A 21210-nucleotide genomic window follows, 5' to 3' on the forward strand; every position below is an offset into this window, starting at 1 on the left:
CTAGAGCCAGACAAAACTATTTTTTGCATGTGTGCTGAACTCCTCCCTATCATAATTACTTTCTTTTATTTCAGTGTTTCTCTCCCTCTCTTTCATTCACTGTCTAACCCTTTTAGTGGGAGTGTGTCAGACAGGTAGCAGTGCTGCAGCCCGGACTTGCACAAGGTGTTTTCCTGCAAGTACGTACTTGTGCCTGTGTTGTCGTCTAGCTAAGGGCATGCCATAATTAGGACAACGTTTGCCTTACTTCCCTTCGTCCCCCCGTCGATTCAGTCACTCTCAGGGCTGCTAGCCACAAGGGTCACAGCTCAGGAGAGTTGCTCTGGGTAGAACTGTTGCCAAAGAAATACAGAGAGAGATGTGAGAATGGAGGGCTCATGGTGTTGAGTGAAAGTGTGTGTGTGAGGATATACGCTGGTCTCTGTGACTGAAGCGCCTGCCTGCATCCTTGTACTGGATATAGTTAGAGGTTAACTGAGGATTCAGCCTTCAACCAACTTGGACAATGTACTATGTGAAAAAGAAGGTAAAGGCCCTCGGGTCTGTGAGTATAAGCGTGTGCGTGGCTTGTGTCTAGAGATTAATGAGCGAAGTAACTCCCATCATGCTTTTCTTTTCTCTGAGATGAAATCACTATGGCACTAGTTGATTGCTCGGATGTGGTTGATTTATTCCAGTCATTTTCAGCATTTATTCACATAAGTCATACATTTATGTAACGTTTGAAAAACATGCTTGGTTTGAAATGGAAGAAAGCTAAGCAACTGTTACTAAGTTTGATTGTTAAATGTTAAACATGTTACATGTTAAATATGTATGTAAATTTTTTAAATAACAGCTGGTCAGAGAAAATAGTGGACATGCTCTATGCTGGCGGCTAATACTATCTCTTAAGGCACTCTGTAATTATAGCTATTATTACAGTAAAACCTGCCGGCCTTAACGATTGGTCTATTACCTGTAATCTGCTCATCCTCCTCATGTTAGTAACTGTTCCTTCTAAGAGCCTTTGCCAACTTAGGTTCTTTCAGCCTAGTAATTTATTAGGGGTGGCTCTGTAGGGGTTTATGTGTGTGTGTATTTATGATGGAGGGGTATCGAGGGCAATTAGGTGTCTGACAGATTGCGCTTGTGTTTTACAACCCCAGCGCCTGAGGGCTCTTGGAACTTTTTAAATCTCGGCACTGCGTAACTGGAGCTGAGTGGATGGCTTCCAAAACACTTCGAAACCATGTCTTTTCCTTTTCCCTCCTCCCTTATGCCCCCCCTTTACCTGGATTGTTTGACTTCCCTCCCGCCGTTCCACCCGCCCGAGTTTACCTGTGGATCGTCTTCTTCCCTCCTTCCTGCCAGCTTACCTGTCTTTCGATCCTTTTCCTCCCTCTCTCTCTTTCTCTCTCTCTCTCTCTCTCTCTCTCTCTCTCTTGACTCAGTCTCAGTATAGTTTGCTAAGCAGCAGTATGGAGCAGGGATTGGGGAACCGTGCGGCGTCCACCAGCCCCTACAGCTCCGAGACCGCCTCCAACGTGCCGACACCGTCGTCCTACTCGCAGCCCAACTCCACCTTTGAGGCCATGTCTCCAGCCCCGGCTATCCCCTCCAACACAGACTATCCTGGGCCACACGGCTTTGAGGTCACCTTCCAGCAGTCCAGCACCGCCAAGTCAGCCACCTGGACGGTGAGTGGAGCTTGACTATTTAACCCTTTTTTTTAATATATATATATATATATATATATATATATATATATATATATATATATATATATATATATATATATATCAATCGCATACTCATTTACTTTCTTCTTCTTAGAATTAGTCTCTTTCCATGGACATTTTCTTGGACGTCTCTTGTCTGTGCTTGAACTGGTTATCATTAGAATGAACATGAATTTAGCGTTAATAAACAAAAAAATATTGGTAAAACAAAAAATATATTATTTTGCCATCTGTTGTGGAATGTATACCATTAGATTGTTCAACATAAAAAAGGTTTGTTCTCAGTTACTGAATCCAAAACAAATTGAAATTCCATTTAGAATGACTGAGAAGCCTGAAATCAGAAACCTCTCTGTTTTGCCCAACATGACTACAAAAAAACCTGCCACATTTGTCTGTCATGTTGTTGACCCTATGACCCTGCACTACAGAAGCTCTCTCTAACACTGGCTTTTAGACTGTTTGTTGGATTAACTCGAGCATGAGGTCTGTTCATTCCCTAAGTGTGGAGATGTAATATGATCACTGAGATGGCCATCGTTTAGGAAAAAGAGTTACCTGTTTGCTGCATATGTGTGAAAACAACTAGTCACCCAGAACCTCTCAGGTGTAATCTCATGGCCTTCAACAGCAACCAATATATAAGGTTTGGTCTGGTGGGCTGAATATTATTCAGCTGCATAACCTTCGACTGTAGGAAAAGTAACAGTGGTCATAACGTGTTCTTGTGGGACACCATGGGGAGAACTTCAGGCCTGGGATTTCTAAACAGACAAAGCTTCACATATTGTCTTGAGGAAAGCAGATGTTCGGTATGACTTTTTGCAGTTGACCTAAAAAGCTGGTAAATAGCATTTAATACGAATCTGTTCCTCAACAGCCCAAAGCTGCAAGCAAACAGTATGACTGTTGTGAATCGGACTACATCACTAAACAATCGAAAACATTCCCAGAGCAAAAAAAAGACACAAAAATACTTTAAGGTAGTTGAAAAAATGCTGAGATGGTATGTGAATCCTTTTCAATATATTGTATTTATATTTCTTGAAAGGTTTAATACAATGTCTTTACATTTGAACACTTGTTCACTGATTGGTTAGCAATACATTTTTATTTATAGTTCAATGTAGGGGTGAAATGTAAAAAAAAAAAAAAGAGAAATAAATCATATTTTGTTAGAAATTTCTTATTCCTTAGCTATTGAAATGTAACAAAACCCCCCCCAATTTTTTTTTGTATTTTCTCGAAAAAAGAATGTAAACATTATTATGTAAATCATGCATCACAAATACTTTTAGCTATTTATTTATAGTAATTATACTGTAGTACTTGTGTGTGAATATATATATATATATATATATATATATATATATATATATATATATATATATATATATATATATATATATATATATATAGTATAATGGTAGTATTGGTTTATTGATAGTATATAGGTAGTATAATATTATATTAGTAATATGTTTGCTAAAAAAAAGCCCTGTCTACCTCTTTTTTACAATTATTATTTAATAATTATAAGCTGATAATAGTACTTAATGCACCATATTATTGTGTTGAATCTATTCATGACAAAATCATTACAACCATACAAATACAACCAGCCTTGCACACACACAAACAGACACACACGTGCGCTAGTGTAGAATATTTCTTTGGTGATGAAAACAGGCTACTAGCTCACTTAACTGAGGAGAGAAAATGGATGTGCCCCTGGTTGTTTGTTAGCTGCAGGCACTACTTCCAAACAGAACAATGTTAAGTGTTTTGGTGTGGAAAGATGAGCTATTATTACTTTGTTGTTTTACAACACAAAGCAAGATCATGACCTGGCAAAAAAAGAAAAGAAAGGAGCTTGTCATGTGTGACATAACTGTTACTCTATAGTGAGGTTAGTGTTATATATAGTTGTGTACCACATCGAGTCTTTTAGTTAAAGGCTTTTATCGAAAAAGTAATCAAATGTGCTTCATTAAATGTGTAGAATGTAGAGATTCGATTAAACATATTAAATGTTAAGCAAATAAAAAAAAATTATTATTCACATAAATATAAACTATAGATAGATAGATAGATAGATAGATAGATAGATAGATAGATAGATAGATAGATAGATAGATAGATAGATAGATAGATAGATTTCTATTTATGGTAATATGTTTATTTTTGTGTATTCTGTATAAATTATTGCAAATTTTATTTTATCTAGATTTGATGAATCCCGGCCTCACACATTGCCTACGCAGTGATTTCTTAACTTGTCACCTTTACTATAATTTATTTTCCCAGTAATGAAGCATTTTTATGGACTAGTTGCAACTTGCTTGAAAAGGCCACAACTTACTCAATAAAATAATAGAAATAAATTAGATCAGTTTTATCAGTGAGACTGGTATGTATGTTATCATATAACAGAGATGTGTGTGTGTGTGTGTGTGTGTGTGTGTGTGTGTGTGTGTGTGTGTGTGTGTGTGTGTGTGTGTGTGTGTGTGTGTGTGAGAACCTTTCTGGTAACAGTAAAATGATGATTGGGTTGTTGATAGATATAGTCAAGACTTGGCTTGTGCATAACTCTAGAGACTGGCCTTTGTTGCCATTAGGAAAACAAGAAATATGATTTAAATAACCGATGTAACGAATATTATCCAAGTTACATTGTTTATTATGTCTGTTATCATAGGGCATTATCTCTGTTATCGACGGGTATTATTTCTGTTATCGTCAGTTATTATCTCTGTTATATCTCTAAATTTTGTGTTATGCAGGTGCCTTATAATTCCGTATTAGTTTTGTCTTCACAGTGTATCTGATGCTGAGTGAAACACTTGCTGTAAAGTTGACATTAATGAAACGAGTTGTAAAATAACTGTAAAATCTGTTTAAAGTACTGTAATTTCTGTTCAGGACATTTGCTCTTTTGTCTGATGCTTTAATTAACAGATTAAAGGAAGGGAGACGACTAGTTATGAGAAACTTGTTGAAAACTACGGCAGTTTTGCAGCGGTTGGATTTTTGATTTCTGAACCCAAAGCCTTAACCCTACTACTCTAATCAACCAATTTCCCCCCCCCTGCCAAAAACTTTAGATATCGTAATATGTGTTTTTTTCTATAAATCAATGCACTGGCTATAACTCAGAGTTTATACTACAATCCTGGAAACTGAACAATTTAGCATTTGGGTATAAAATAAATATGTAAAACAGTGAAACAGATAAGGTGGTAGCTTAGTGGTTAAGGTAGTGGACTTTATATCCAAAAGTCATGAGTTTAAATCCCAGCCACACCAAGCTGCCACTCCTGGGCCCCTAAGCATGGCCCTTAACCACATAGCTGCTCAGTTGTATAAATGAGATATATGTTAAATGATAAATGCGTCACTCTGACTAAAGGTGTTTGCCAAATGGCGAAAAAATCTAGTATAAATCAAAGATGTAGATCAATAGCATTTGTTCAAAATGGAACCCGGCCTGCTTTCTTTCTGATCTACAAGAACCTTCACTTAAGCTTTCTAGATGAAGAGAGCAAAATTGGTAAGGATTATATTCAAGCTGTGTGGAATGCAGTGTCTACTCTCTAATTCAGGGATTTCCCAGGTCGGAGACGAAGCTTGGCAGCCTGTTGTTATCCGGGATTACAATAGCAGAAGCGAGTGACTCATTAGAAGAGGCGAGGAAAAAGGGTTAAAAGGTGCCGCTGTGGAGTTCGTATAGCTGCTGGAGATGAGAGATAGTAGAACATTGATTGTGAGCTGCCGGTGGTCACGCACCACTACTTCTGAAATCCTGTTGCTATGGGTAATTTCTTGGTTGTTGCTTTTTTTCCAGTGTTCCTAGAAAAAGCTGTATAAAGACATTATTGCTAAAGCAGATGTACAGTATTATAGTGATAAATAGGAGAAAATACATCTGAACAAACAATGATTAGGTTTTGTGATTAACATGACAGTAGCTCTTCATCTTTGCTTTCTAAGAGCTAGTCATATTAATAAGAAGTCTTCTTTAGAATTTGAGTAAACGTCTTTCTAAAAAGCGATACTCAAATCAGAATGCAGAGTTATGGTACAGACTCTGCTCAGCTAGTTCAATTGCCCATGTGATGCTGTTGTTTGTGATAGTAGCTCTGAAAGCTGATCTGTTTGAGAAGAGTGTACAGATGTAGAGTTATGAGAGTTGGACACACTTAAGGATTGATAAAGATAACGATAGGACAATGTGTGAGGTGTTCAGGTTTACACTCTTTGTGTGTGATATTAGTCATGGAGGTTATTTTGAATGATCATTGCATAGATAGGCAGGTTGAAAACGCTCATTAGTACGTTCAAAGTAGAACAAGTATTGAATTTCGTGTCCCAAAATGAGCGTCTACAAACTAATCACAAGTCCTTATGTCACAATCACATGTACTTTCAATGTAGAGTTTTGTAGATCTTTTTTTTACTACACTTTTATTTGAACATGTTTCAAAAGACACAATTTTACCGGTGTGCCCTTTGTTTCATTCTAACACCCTCATAAAGACGAGAATGTTGTGAAATGAATGAGTATATTCGCCTTTCACTGCGTGTTCTTTCTCACTCATCATGCCCACTTTTGATTCTTCCTGGAAGCAGGTCCTGTTGTGCTCCGGCAGTTCTGCAGGGCTCCTATTATACCATGATATCACAGGGTGAATCATAACCACAATTTCTTTTTTTATGCATCGGGATCGGAGATAGGTTTGAGTACGTTCGTATAAAAGGCTCGCTTCAAACCTGCATTCCAGAGGCTCAAAGCATGAGGTGTCATAAGAGATGAAAATGAGTTCTAACACCCCAGCTTTTCCAGTAAAAGACCCCAACACTATTTTATTATTATTATTATTGTTGGCATGTACATGAGACAAGTCGGGGCACGCCTTGTGCTTTAGCTTGTTCAAAGACGCTTTTCCCAGCCATTATCCTCCTAGTCAGACGACGGGTCTAAACACGCCCCACACCCAGCAGCATCCTTCCACCCAGCAGCTCACACACCTTATCACATATCATTCAATATAGAATGTATAAAAAATGAACACCCCCCCCCCCCCCACACACACACACACACACACACACAGACACACACACACAGACACACACATTAAAGGTATAATCAGATATAATCACATTTTTCCACTAGAACTTACTCCCATAATAAAATCATGATGTACCTGGGAATTATTGCATCATGTAATAAGGCCATAAATGACCAGCAATGATGATGTTTGATTAACTGCACAAAAACATAGCGCACCTTTAATATACCCTCAAGACGTAAACAAACGTTAATTTCTGACACCAATTACTTAGACTGCATATATTTTGTGAGTTTTAGATTTTATTATTGTTTTCAGTGGAAAACAACTGTTGCTCACCGTCGCCAAGTGCGTGTTATAACCTGCCTCCTATCCATGAGATCCAAAAACAATCAGCATCCTAAAATATATGGAAATCAGCTCGGTGTGCCTTTCAGCTTTACCGGAGGAGGAGCTGTATGAGGCATATGGGTCAGGACATGCTGAGACTTTGTATTAATGAATCTAAAGGGTGACAAGTGAAGTAGAAATGGGATTGAAGGCACATGTGACTTTACACACTGTGCAAAATCGTGTGAAGAATGTCACGTGACACGACCGAGGGCGTCTCTGATGTCACATTTACCGTACGTTTTTACTTTCAGCTCTGGATGACCTATGGTTCCAAACGCTTGTAGGCTTGTAAGAAAATCCAAAAAAAAGGTAATGCAGCGTCAGTTTCAAGCGTTAATACAGCTGCAGTGTTCTAATCAGCTGGTCATCCAAACACTCGTTTTTTGCACTTTTCACAACCCCTACTCATCAGATAATTCCGAAACCCTTCACAGGGTTAAAATGTGTGCTGTAGCAGGAACAATGCAGCTTGGAGTGCGACTTGGAGGGAAACTCCATGAGCAGGGTTGGGAAACACTGGTGTTAGGACAGTTAAGTGAATTCACAGGCAGCATGCTGTAACACGCCCATCTGCCCGTCAGACGCATCATTATCGCCCGGGCCGAAGAGCCTGCCCAAACCTGCGCTGGTCCAACGCTTGCATTCCCTCTCATCATACGACATAATTCTCTGTGATGCGCTATCAATTTCTCTTGTTCCCTATCTTTATTTGCTTACATTTTCACTTCTTCAATTCATTCTTTGCTAATGTTCATGCAGTCTGTTTTGTGTCCACAGAGCAGCATGTAAGTCATGGACTTGGAATGAAGCGGTCTTTGAATTTCATACAGAGGTTCAACTAGGATAAATAGAAAACCACTCAATTGCAGTTTAATATATATATATATATATATATATACAGTACAGACCAAAAGTTCTAGGTTCTTCAAAGTAGCCACCTTTTGCTTTGATTACTGCTTTGCACACTCTTGGCATTCTCTTGATGAGCTTCAAGAGGTAGTCACCTGAAATGGTCTTCCAACAGTTTTGAAGGAGTTCCCCGAGAGATGCTTGGCACTTGTTGGCCCTTTTGCCTTCACTCTGCGGTCCAGCTCACCCCTAAACCATCTTGATTGTGTTCAGGTCCGGTGACTGTGGAGGCCAGGTCATCTGGCGCAGCACCCCATCACTCTCCTTCTTGGCTAAATAGCCCTTGATGCCTTCAGTGTGAATCTACAATTTTCATAGTCATGAAAATAAAGAAAACTCTTTGAATGAGAAGGTGTGTCCAAACTTTTGGTCTGTACTGTACATGTTTATATATATATATTTGAACTGTCATGTTCTTTCTCTGTTATTATTTATTATCTTATATACTTAAAGCAGCTAATCGGACCAGAGACTAGCTACAGGATTAAACATTGGTTCAGAAAAGGGAAAGTTGTAATTTGTAGGTTGTAGATTGTAAATCACATGTGGCTTATGAATATGGACAGAATTCAAATCCATTCAAATAATAAATATTCTCATCCTCAGAGTCTATTCCACTAGTCAGTGTGCTAACATACCCACTAGAAATTGTCTTAACTGCCAAGATAAACGAATGGTTAAGCATCTATGTGCTTTCTTTTTTTCCTTCTGTAACTGGTACTGTATACTGTTAAAGAGAGAAACATTCATTCCCCCAAAGACAATTGGCATTGATAAAAAAGGATGTGTGATGGCTGGGCATGTTGAGACTTCTCTTACTGTTCACAGCTGCACAGAGTGATTTATGCTCCTGTGTGTGTGTGTGTGTGTGTGTGTGTGTGTGTGTGTGTGTGTGTGTGTGTGTGTGTGTGTGTGTTTCATGGCTAAGCATGAAAAACGTAAAATGTATAAACATTATAGTTCACTATATGCAGTTCTTGAGAAATTAGTCATTAGTCCGACACAGTTCATGACCATAACCACCTGCTGGTATATAAAATAAAATAAGCATTATGGAGGTTGATGATGAGGGTTGAATAACTGCACATACTGCAGTCCATCTACAGGTCATCAGAAGTAGATAACGGTGAAGTAGACAATGAATTATGACCCGTGGGAGTAAAGTGTACACAGGCATTGCTTCTCAGTCTTGAATGTAAAAGGCTGAGTGACAGATGAGCAGCTTCTAGGCACTTACAGGAAGTTGATATTTAAGGTTCACTAAGCGTTCATACTGTATGCTGCATGTGTACATAATGAGACATTGTGACGTATTGATGATTTTGTAATAGAAAAACTGGCTGTAAAATCCACTTGTTAAAAAGTTTGTTGACTTATTAGGGATGTGGTGTTACAACAAAGACGATGTTCAATCCATTTTTTTATTTTTTTTTTCCTTTCATGTTCATCATCCTGATACATTTCACATTTTAAAAACTGAATCATTGATTCAAGTCTGTACAAAGCAGCTTTGCTCCATCAAGGTTAGATTTGGGTTTCCTCTGAAGAATATTTGGGATGTCTTTATAGTGTTCGACAGGCTCTGACATGCAGCAAGTGTGTATGTTGGTGTCAGTGTGTGTGTGTGTGTGTGTGTGTGTGTGTGTGTGTGTGTGTGTGTGTGTGTGTGTGTGTGTGTGTGTGTGATTAATTTGTTTCTGGGATCATCAGCAAAGCCCAAAAATGTTTGGTGTTTAAATTCATTCAAAAACTTCAATCCTGATAAAACATTTGATCAAAACTGCTGTCTTGTCAAAACCATTTAATGCCTATACATACTTTTTATTTGAACTACCTCTAATATATATCAAAATACATAAATATAGTATCCATTCTAAATAACTCTGTGGCTGCTTTTACTTGTAGTACTCTCCATTGCTCAAGAAGCTGTACTGTCAGATCGCTAAGACCTGCCCTATTCAGGTGAAGCTTGCCTCAACTCCCCCGCATGGCAGCGTGGTACGAGCCATGCCCATCTACAAAAAGGCCGAGCATGTGACCGAAGTGGTGAAGCGCTGCCCCAACCACGAGCTTGGACGGGACTTCAATGAGAGTAAATACACAATCTTTTCCATGATAAGCTTAATAGATGAAGCTTTGGACTGGTATTCAAGCACTACTTAATCAGCAACACAATGATTTGTGAATTAAACATACACTTCAATATTGTAAGTACTATTTTTTCTTCTAACCACAGGTCAATCAGCTCCAGCCAGCCATTTAATAAGAGTAGAGGGCAATAATTTGTGTCAGTATGTGGATGACCCAGTAACAGGCAGACAGAGTGTGCTTGTGCCGTACGAATCCCCGCAGGTAAGCAATAACACATGCACAAACAATGAACAAACGCAGTATAACTTATGCAGCTACAGCTTATTAAGGACAAACCTGTGATATAGAGGCGTCTAATAATGTTTGTAAGTATGCAACGAGTATATTAAAGCACTGAGTGATGCTTTCACGTGGTTTGGCAGATGTGTTCTGACGAGCCTCTAGACAAGCCCAGTAATTACACTTGCAATCATTCGGTGACACCAGCAGTATTGCAGACTATTCATGAGATCCTCTTTTTCCCTGGGGCTTCATCTATAAAACGTTTCTAATCTAATGTAGGGGCATGTTTTTTTTTTTTTTTAAAGCTGTTCATTTTTTACTAAATATCAATTCTATTCATGAATAGTAGCTAATAATATTCTATCTTATAAAGTAGAGTACCAGAAGCAATGATGGATTTGTTTGACCTGTTACCACACCAGAGTGGATTATTTTCTCACAGGAACACATTATAAAGTGTTTAATTCCTGTTAGACAACAAAACCATGACAAATATCTCAAGGACATACTTTATCTCAAGTTATAGTTACATTTATAGTCAGTGAAACGAGCTAGTTCATGTTCTCGCCTTTATTCTAGTAGCTATAAACGCTCCCACACGTTCAAAATGAACAGAAAGAATCTAATAAAATTGCAGCTTGTTACCAAGAAAGTCTTCTACCCTGATGACTTGATGACTGGAGACTTCTTCTGATAAATGTCATTATTAAAGATTATACATAAAACATTCCTAATCACTGTCTGCCAGACCTTGTGAATACGTCTTTTATATAGAAACGGAAGCAGATTAGTACGATTACATTAATATTCATCTGTAATTTGAATTATAATCATCACTTCTCTCAGAGCTGCTCTGATGGGTAACTACAGATCAAACATTTTTTCTTAAGGATGAAAGGTACATCCGACAAATTCACCCAATATGTAAGTTTGTACAATCAGTTCAAGTCAAGTCAAGTTGGCGTTTGGTGTCATTTCAACCATATACAGTGCAGTACACAGTGAAACGGAAAAACAATATTTCCCCCAAGACCACGACAAAGTGCACATGTGCACATTTAGTGCAAAAAAAGGGGAGGGGGAAGAAAAAATAAAATTGACAAGAGACAACATGAGACAAGGGGGAAAAAAGTAGTAGTAGTGCCGAACAGTATAGTAGGTTGTGCAGTACAGGTTATACTGTGTATGTGTGCAGAAATACAGTACAGAAGGTTGTGCAAAAGGGATTGTCTATATACAAATAAAAAAAAAGTACATGTAAACATTCGTAGCGTCAGTCGTCGCTACAGTAAACTTCTGTCTTGCTTTAAGTAATATACATTTTTTTTCCTAAATAGGAAAATTTATTTCTACCTGAATACGTCTGAACATGTTGATGCTACTAATCCCATTTAAAAGACTGAAACCTAGACCATATAAGGATATCTGATATTGTGCTTCCTAGGTAGGTATGATAAGCCTGCTCATGTACTACCAATTCGAAGAAGATTTGGGATTTAGAAACTCAAATTGTGCACTGAATTGTTTTTGGAAATATATGGATGGTAGGGTTTTCCTTCCAAGTGAGTACAGGGTCACCTTTGAGATGAAATAAGGGAAAGTTTATAAACGTGCTGCCTGGTAGTTGCTGGTGTTCTGACCTCCTGCTGCCCCCTAGAGGCAAGAACAGAATCCATCTACACTTCAAGGAGGGCTTTTTTTAAACAATTGTGCTTTATGCAGTGATGTAATCTTATCTAAAACTGAAAATAATCAAGGTAGATTTAAGTAAATGCACTACTTAATCTCTCCATCTGTCTCTCTATTTCGATCTCTATCTCTCTCCATCTAGGTGGGGACGGAATTCACAACGATTTTGTATAATTTCATGTGTAACAGTAGCTGTGTTGGTGGAATGAACCGCAGGCCCATTCTCATCATCATTACTCTGGAGACAAGAGAGTTAGTCACATTTGTTTATTTCTTAACCAATTTGTTCACAAAAAAAAAAAAAAAAAAAAGTTTAGGTTTGATTATTACTTTATGATTAATATATGATTATGACTGTTTCTCGTCTCACAGTGGTCAGGTGCTGGGTCGGCGCTCTTTTGAAGGCCGGATATGTGCATGTCCAGGTCGAGATCGCAAAGCAGACGAGGACCACTTTAGAGAACAGCAGGCACTGAACGAGAGCGTAGCCAAAAACGGCAACGCTAATAAACGCAGTGAGTCAAATCCCAGTTTTAATTGTATTTGTCACGTACGTAACCACACCCAGCACAGCATGCAGTGAAATTTGTCTGTGACATAACAATTTAATAAAATAAATAGAAAATAGAATAGAATAGAAGAATGAAGTGTACTAGAATTTACAAGCTAATGAAATCGAATAGAATGTAAATATAATTTGCCAGTCACATTTTTTATTAAACTGAATTTTAGTCTTAATTGAAAAAAGAAAAAAGAAAAAAAAAAAAAATGCATAATACATAATTTATACCACAGCCTTTTTAAATTCTTTTTCTCATCAGCCAAAAAGTGTCATTACATTTTCAATTCTAATCTTACACAGTGGCATACAGGACAGTTTTTCCATTAACTGATGCTCATCTATGGCATATGTCAGACGCCATTATCCAGAGTTATTTCAGTTATACGACAGAGCAGTTGAGGGTTAAGGGGCTTGATTCTGTCAAGGACCCAGCAGCAGCTTGGTAGTGCTGGGATTTGAACCCACGACCTTCCGATCAAAAGTCCAACATCTTATCCACTGAGCTACCACTTCCCATTGTAATCATTAATCGCCCAGATGTCATCATTGATATATTAAAGCGTTGTGTATAATTTGTATATATAAGTTTATCAGTCAGATATAGTTAAAGGTATAAAGTAAATGCTCTGAAAAACAAACAGCTTAAACTTGTGGAGAGAAATAAAAACAGGCTAGGAAGAGAACTACTCTTCATAGCTGCTATAGTTCTTTTCGGCTTCTCCCGTTAGGGGTCGCCACAGCGGATCCTCCGCACGTTTGATTTGGCACATGTTTTACGCTGGATGCCCTTCCTAACGCAACCCTCCCCAATTTATCCGGGCTTGGGACCGGCACTAAGAGTGGCTGGGGATGGTTCCCTGACCGGGAATCGAACCCGGGTCGCAGCGGTGGGAGCGCTGCATCTTAACCACTAGACCACCAGGGGACCCTCATAGCTGCTATAACATAACATTTTTAAGCTATAAATAGAGAAACTATGACCATGTTGTTCTGGTGTTCATGAAAACTGTTATCGTTGGCGAAATTGCTCTGGTTTAAGAGAAATGAAATGCTTAGATGTAGTGTTATTAGACAATATGACATACTGTATACGAAACAGTGAATATTGATTAGACCTGATCAGATTAGAGTCAGGAATGCTCTTTAACTGAGTAATCTATATGTCTGCGTATCTCTATGCCTATATCTCGTCCCACAGATTTCAGACAGACGCCTCCGAACATTCCCGGGCCTCCCATCAACATCAAGAAGAGAAGACATGGAGACGAGGAGATGTACTACATCCCGGTGAGTCCTCACACACCTGCAGACACACTATTTCTCACAAGTACAAGAGAAAGGTTTTGTTTTTGGGTTGCTGTAATGTGTTGGGGGATGTCGTGCAGGTACGAGGCAGGGAGAACTTTGACATCCTGATGAAGATAAAGGACAGTTTAGAGTTAGTGGAGCTGGTGCCACAGCAGTTAGTCGATTCCTACAGACAACAGCAACAGCAGCTACTGCACAGACAGTGAGTACAACATACATACCATTATGTACATTTATATACTGTAGTTCTCTTCATTGTTTTATGTACATTTTGGATGAAATGATTACAGAATGATTTGAAAAAATGTTTGTTTGTCTCTTTGAAAGTATAGGTTTTTATACAAAATATTTTATTTTATTGGCAAATGGAAATAATCCTTTTTAATTTTTTTACAGAAAGAATGTTTTTTTTTTTTTTTTTTATAAATCAATAAATGAATAGATTCTTGTTAATCAATGAAGTGTCAAAGCTAAATCCAGCCACGTAAAACTGTATACCAAGACGTTCTTTTATTAATATTATGTATACTTACCTTTTCCTCCAAAACAGACATATGATTTATAATGTGATGTATTCACATTATAAATTTTTTTTTATATCGTTATATAAGAAATGTCTTTCTTATCATGTTGTCTTATCGCATTCTTTTTTTTTTTTAGCATTTTTACTAACAGTGGGTAACGGAAACACAATGAATAAGACAATCAACACTTTTATACACAGCTGGATCAATCCATTATCCACACCCCCAACTCCAACTCAACACACAAGATCATGCATCATCCTTTATTTTCCCTGACATATCTCTTTCTTTATAGCGGTCATGTGACCTCTCCGTCGCCCTACGGGACCCCGCTGAGCAACATGAACAAGGTTCACAGCAACATCAGCAAACTTCCGTCAGTCAACCAGATAGTGGCGCATCAGAGCCATCAGAACGCAGGACCATCTGGCAGCATGGTACACATGGGTAAGAGGCTTAATGCTATGTAAGGAGTTCATGTTTTAGAACGTTTTTTGGGGAAACTCATTCCGAGCCAAACAGCTGCCTGCTTTATTTATTTCATTCTTGCACACAATTGGATTCAAACATCACTCCTACATCAGGTGTGTGGATGCATCAATAAAAAGGAACTTTTAAAAAGTTATTTAATAAATCAAAACAGGTCTTTTGATTTATTTTGAGGTGCACACACACTTTCACACACTTCTAGAAGCTCCTTGTAACTGCTTCCTATTAAAAAATTGCAGGTTACAAATTAATCTACGGTTGAAATACTTAACCCTGAGCACTTCTCAGCTCCGTGTTTGTCTTCGATTTGTCCAACCTGTTGGCTTGACGGAATGGATGTTTTCCATGTAGGTGCGAACATGCTGGGCGGCCACCACATGCAGTCGAATGGTGACGTGAACGGAGCTCACTCGGCCCAGTCTATGGTGTCAGCGTCTCACTGCACCCCACCTCCACCCTACACCCCTGATCCCAGCCTCATCAGGTACTTCACCCTGCAGTAGCACGGCTTTCCTTTGCTTTTTCTCTCACACACACACATGTTCACGCATTCACACGCTCATGCACATCTGACTGCAAAGCTACAGAAATGTAGTAATACACATGTCTGTAAATGTCACACCAAAAGACTTTCTGTCTACTGGGCCAAAAAGATGCCTATATTCATTCATGGATTGAAAAGCACTGTATTGTCTTTTCTATATGTTTAGAGTATTTATGATGTCATTTTTGCAAAAAAACTTGATATTACGGGGGATTCCATGATCGGGGTGCCATTTGTATGCTGCTGATATTCCATTTGCATTTATGTCTGAATGTATGTAAAACCTACGTCACATCCATACCAGCATTTCGCTTATCCTAGCCTTCTAAAATTACGCTTTACAATTTAGCATTCATTTTTGGTGTGAATCCATTTCACGTCTCATGCATGCTCACCATTATCCATGGGTCCTTCTTATAAAAAAAAAATGTCCATTAGTCGTATAACATTTATTTCAACTCTGATACAAGTATCCAGCATAATTTCCTGAAGGGCGAAGAAAGAAGAAATCAAACTATTTCCTAATCTCTTTTTTTTCTTCTTTATTTTTATGGATATTGTGATATCGTCTTGTCCTCATGCTAATAGCATGGATACTTAACACATGTAGTGTATTTGCTTATTTTGTATGAAAACACCAACACCAACACTTCATTGGCAAGAAAATAAAACGTAATTAAATAATAGTTAATTCAACAGTTAATTGTTCATTTTCTTGCATTCAATGAAAAAAAGGGTTTTATGTTTAACATTTAAAATGGCTAAATGGCACAGCAGTCATGGAATCCCCCTTTTGGAGAAACGTGCCACGGGATTTCTGGCTGTAGTGTGTTAAGTAGAAGGAAAGCCTGGTTTCTGCTGACTCGACCCCTTCTGTTTACTCATCTGTAAATACTTATTTGAGATTTTAAAATCTTTTTTTTCTGCTGGTCAGAAAAAAAGTGTTTTATCTAAGAGATATCGCTTGCTTTGACGTCGAATGGAACACTGAATGGCATACATTTGTTTTGTTTTTTCCTAGTCTTTTATATTTGTTCATACAGAAATATATAATTTTTTTTTTTTTTTTTTAATTTTTCCATGCATGATATTGGATGTACTGAGTGATCTCATATAGTACAATATTGTATTACTTTGAGCTGGAGCTCCCGCTTCTGTACATTTCAAATGACCTAAAACAAGAACCACAGTATATACTACAGTGTCTGACATAAATGAGAAAAAAAAAAAAAACATATTTTTTTCATGAAATATGTTTCATTTTCATGTCTAATTGCAATGCACTGTTTTTTTCCTTGCAATTCCGTTTGCCACTTCATTATTATTATCATTATTATAAGTTTCCATTTTCTGCCAATTTGTATTTTTCATGTATCACTTTAAAGGTGGAGTCCCCAAACATGTCAAGGCATTGTTTATTTATTATCTTTCTTTCTTTTTTTTTTTACTCTCTTTCCGTTGTTCTTTTTCCCCTCCTCCCTTGTTGGCATCCAAAAAATTCATCAATTTAGTCACATAAAGTTGCATGTTTTGGCAAATTAATCTAAAATCTAAATGATTTCTAATACAGACTGTTACTGTTCAAAACAAAGCAGAGACTTTAAAGCAGTTGTGGGATCTACCTTTGAAATATCCATGTCTATTATATTTCTGTCCCGTTCCTGTTTTACAATATCGAAACAGATGAATGTTTTTGATTGTATGTAGCATTATGGCCTTTTTGTATTTATAATAAAAGTCTGAATGCTTTCACAAAAAGTTGTTACGGATTATTAATGCAGCTGCATATGTTTTTTTATGAAATTGGGTCATTTATGATGATTATTATCACTATTATTATTCATTTTATTATTGAATTATATTACACAGTTTATTTCGAACAAATTGTAAAGTACACATTATTGCTTTGCTACATTTTAGCTTTTCGATAATTAAGCATTATTATTAACACCACCTCATTTCAGGACGCAAAAATCGTTTACAAAAAAACGAAAAACTGTTTTATGATATTTTAGCGTGTAATGCATATATTCGAATAATAGTTTACAGCCCATGTAGATTCAAATACTGCTTTGGTTTGGTTAAAAATGTTGTCCATGCACGAATCTGTAATTCCCAGGGTGCAGCCCCTTGGTCTTAGTGGGATTCCTTTTTTCTCTGAACAGCTTCTTAACCAGCCTGGGCTGCCAAAACTGCATCGACTACTTCACATCGCAGGGCCTCCAGAGTGTGTACCACCTGCAGACCCTCTCCATGGAGGTAAAAACAAAACAAAAATCATTTGTAAGGACTCGATTTGTAATTAATAAATTATTATTATTACCCATGAACTGATTTCAGCTCAAATAAAAACCCACTTGATAAAAAAAATATACAAATTCAGGAACGATAGTCATTTTTCTGCCAAATGCCGTGTGAAAATAAACTTAGAAAAGATCTGGATAAAACGTAGAGAAAAATGTCTTGAAAGCTATATTCATTATTTTCGGAAGTATAAGACCTCATGACGCACTCAGAAAACAAGGGCAGGCAACATTTATAAATAAATATCACAATAAGCCAACATCAAGATGCAGTTTTTCTACTTATCAGAAAACAAAATAGGAATGAATTTTTAATTTCATGTAATTTTCCTGTACCTTACCATACTTTGCTAGCAAAACATCAGGAAAATGTGTATATTTTAATACATAAACCCCATTATGTTTTGTGTAGATTACTTTTAGTAATAGGTATTGCTATTTGATCATTTTTAATCCACCTCCTATGAAACAACCAAATATTCGAGTTTTGCTTTAAAGTGAATTGTGAATTGAGCTTTGTAATTACTCAATAAACAAAAATTTAGTGCAACAGCAATCCTTAAAAGCTAAGGTGAAGCTAACTTCTCTGCATTTCCTCTTCAGGATCTTGGAGCTCTTAAGATCCCAGAGCAGTTCCGGGTGGCTATCTGGAGAGGCCTCCAGGACATGAAGCAGGGACATGATTATGGCCAGCAGCTTATTCGATCCAGCAGTAACATGGCCACCATGGCCATTGGGCCCGGAGGCGAACTCCAGCGGCAGCGCGTAATGGAGGCTGTGCACTTCCGCGTACGCCACACCATCACTATCCCCAACCGTGGCACCACAGCCGGTGCTGATGAGTGGCCCGATTTTGGCTTTGACATGCCTGACTGCAAGACTCGGAAACACTCCATTAAGGAAGAGTTTGCTGAGAGCGACATGCGCTGAGATAAGATGTTACACTAAATCACGCGCAGAAACATTGCAATTTTTGCTGCTTTATGATTTTTTTTTTCTTTATCAAACCGTTTAAATCCTGAAATGGACAGGTTTATCTTTTTTGATTTTAGTGTCTTTTTTTTTTTTTTTTTTAGCATTTCTCAGTTTTTGGTTTCAGAAACTTTTTTTTTGAATGACTGGCAATTTTTTTATATAAATTCTATATACCACAACACAATGTTGTGTATACATGTACATAATAACCCCTTTATAAGACACAGAACACATTTTAGGTCCATGTTCTACCAACAGACTTCACATATGCACGTTTGAGTGAATGTAGACAACCTATACACAAATCGCAACAATCATCAAACCACGATAATCGTTTTTTTTTTTTTACTGCAGCACCATGTTATGTCTAGATATCGAACGTTCTTTAATGTGCAGTGAAAATAACACTCATAGCAATTTAGTCATATTTTTAGAGTAGAAATTTAAAGGGCTCCTAGTAAGATATATCTGACTATGAGGATAATTATGTAAGTGTCACACTGGAAATATAAATTCGTGAGTATTTCAAAAAGCAAATCTGTCCGGGTTAATGAGATGATCAGAAATGTGCAGCTCGGTTTAGATTTATGTCAAGATTATAAATGAAAATTGGTCTGGCGTTCTGCTTGTGTGAAACCTAGTATTAATGAGTGTTATGTTGTTTACTTGGCATTACATGCATATTGCGAGACACTGGAACGTTACATTCTCTTAATCTTTGGTTTTGAGAAAAAAAATAAATAAAATGTCCTTATAGCAGGTGGTATTAGCCTTGCAGGACAAGGTGTTATTTATCATGCCAAACCGTTTCTGTCGTTTTTAAGTGCAAAGGACTTGAACTGGCAGTACTATTGGAACAACATAGAAAATATTTGCCTCATTAGACATTTCTTCTCTGAGGTAATTTAAAAATTGCCATGTTTTGTGCTTCAGTTTTTTTTTTACTCCGCAACAGACTGGATTATTATAATGTTTGTTATAACGTTTATTAGATCAATACAATGGAGCAAAATCGATCCTTCTCAAGTTAAAGTTTTGCTAGCTGAATAATAAAATACTTGCACTGCCACTGCAGTTACATCGTTCAACACCGCCTTGTTTGTAAATGTATAGTATTACTGTATGTAGATCTGAAAGTGATATTGGATGGTACTTTTTTCTTACTGTTTTCCCCTTTTGTATATAACTTTTGATTACAAAAGGCAGTTTGTAAGTCATTTTCAAATTATCATTTAGCCACTGGAATGTAATGGACAAAATGGGCAAATGCGTTCGTGAACAGTAAAGACTGAAAGATAATCTTCCTGAATCTGTTTTCCTCAGTTAGCCTCAGACAAAATCCACATAATAAAGCACTTTATTGCTTTTTGTATATTGTAAACACTGTAATATTTTTTGATTGATTGTGATCAGTATTATGTCAGGATATTCATAAGAGATTTTATGAATGTTTTTAAAGTCAAGATGTCTTTTCTTTCAAAAACGAAAAAAAAAAAAAAAAAACATAATGTATATTTTTGTTCATATCCACGTTCATGAAATATGATGTCTGTTTGAATTGTGTACGGTGTTTTTTTTTATTATTATTATTAATATTAAAGTGTGTATTATAGTACTTATACCTGTTGTCATCAATATCCCACTCCCAGCCCGAATTGTATTTTTTCCAAAAGAATTGATCTTGTGGCTTTTGGTTGCTTTAGGTGCTTTGGAAGAGCTATTTTTACTTCACCATTCTACCTTTACATTAAAAGGGGGAAAAAAGGCTTACAAAAAGCTTCACTAAAAGAACAAACTAGAAAGACAAAAGACTATAAGACTCAAAAGAATGGCCTAGCAGCATTATACACTATGCATGAAAACTAAGAAACATAAATATACACATGGGAATTAAACACAGGTGGCAGCAATGATACAACAGGATGTGAGGGATTTAGAAATACAAAATAAGTGGCAGAAATATAAAGTCCAATCTATTAAAAATTAAATGCACTTGAAGGGCTTTCTGTTCTGGACAACAAAATATGTAATCTTCATTTATTATGTAAGGAAATAAAGCACATTTTACTGTCATTTACTGGCATAACAGTAAAGTAGGTTGAAAAATATATATATAAATTCAAGGACCAACCATGGCAGTTCTGGGATTAGAACAAACCTGCTCCTGATATGATCTGATTCAATGCAATCTTTCAAAAGTAAATATAGTGGCTGGGGTGGGTAAATAAACAAGAGCCAGTTGTATTAATCTTGCTGTCTTTTTGTTTATGGCTTTGAGTTACAAATGTGAAATGATTTAAATCCTTGTGTGTGAATCCCTGAAGTTTCAAATTGCCATACTGTAGCTATGT

General features: G+C 37.1%; 1 protein-coding gene and 1 long non-coding RNA gene across 8 annotated transcripts in view; one reads left to right on the forward strand and one right to left on the reverse strand.

The window, feature by feature from the left end:
• Nucleotides 1-19605, forward strand: part of tp73 (tumor protein p73) — a 29704-nt gene extending 10099 nt beyond the window's left edge. For 3 of the 7 annotated variants that reach the window (XM_083554754.1, XM_083554759.1, XM_083554755.1), the window contains 11 exons: nucleotides 1434-1679; nucleotides 9998-10184; nucleotides 10329-10444; nucleotides 12297-12406; nucleotides 12527-12669; nucleotides 13915-14003; nucleotides 14102-14226; nucleotides 14844-14995; nucleotides 15389-15521; nucleotides 17747-17840; nucleotides 18488-19605. In XM_083554754.1, the coding sequence (XP_083410880.1) occupies nucleotides 1434-1679; nucleotides 9998-10184; nucleotides 10329-10444; nucleotides 12297-12406; nucleotides 12527-12669; nucleotides 13915-14003; nucleotides 14102-14226; nucleotides 14844-14995; nucleotides 15389-15521; nucleotides 17747-17840; nucleotides 18488-18814 (1722 nt within the window). In that variant the 3' untranslated portion in view covers nucleotides 18815-19605. The other 4 variants (XM_083554758.1, XM_083554756.1, XM_083554757.1 and 1 more) reach the window with 4 other exon arrangements.
• On the reverse strand, nucleotides 10384-13915 carry LOC310733490. Its single transcript, XR_014535763.1, has 2 exons — nucleotides 13644-13915; nucleotides 10384-13404 (listed from the first exon to the last, which is right to left on the reverse strand). It is a non-coding gene; the product is annotated as an uncharacterized lncRNA (long non-coding RNA).
• Nucleotides 19606-21210: the final 1605 nt, after the last annotated feature.

This window comes from Silurus aristotelis (assembly GCF_946808225.1).
Source record: "Silurus aristotelis genome assembly, chromosome: 11".
Lineage (NCBI taxonomy): Eukaryota > Metazoa > Chordata > Actinopteri > Siluriformes > Siluridae > Silurus > Silurus aristotelis.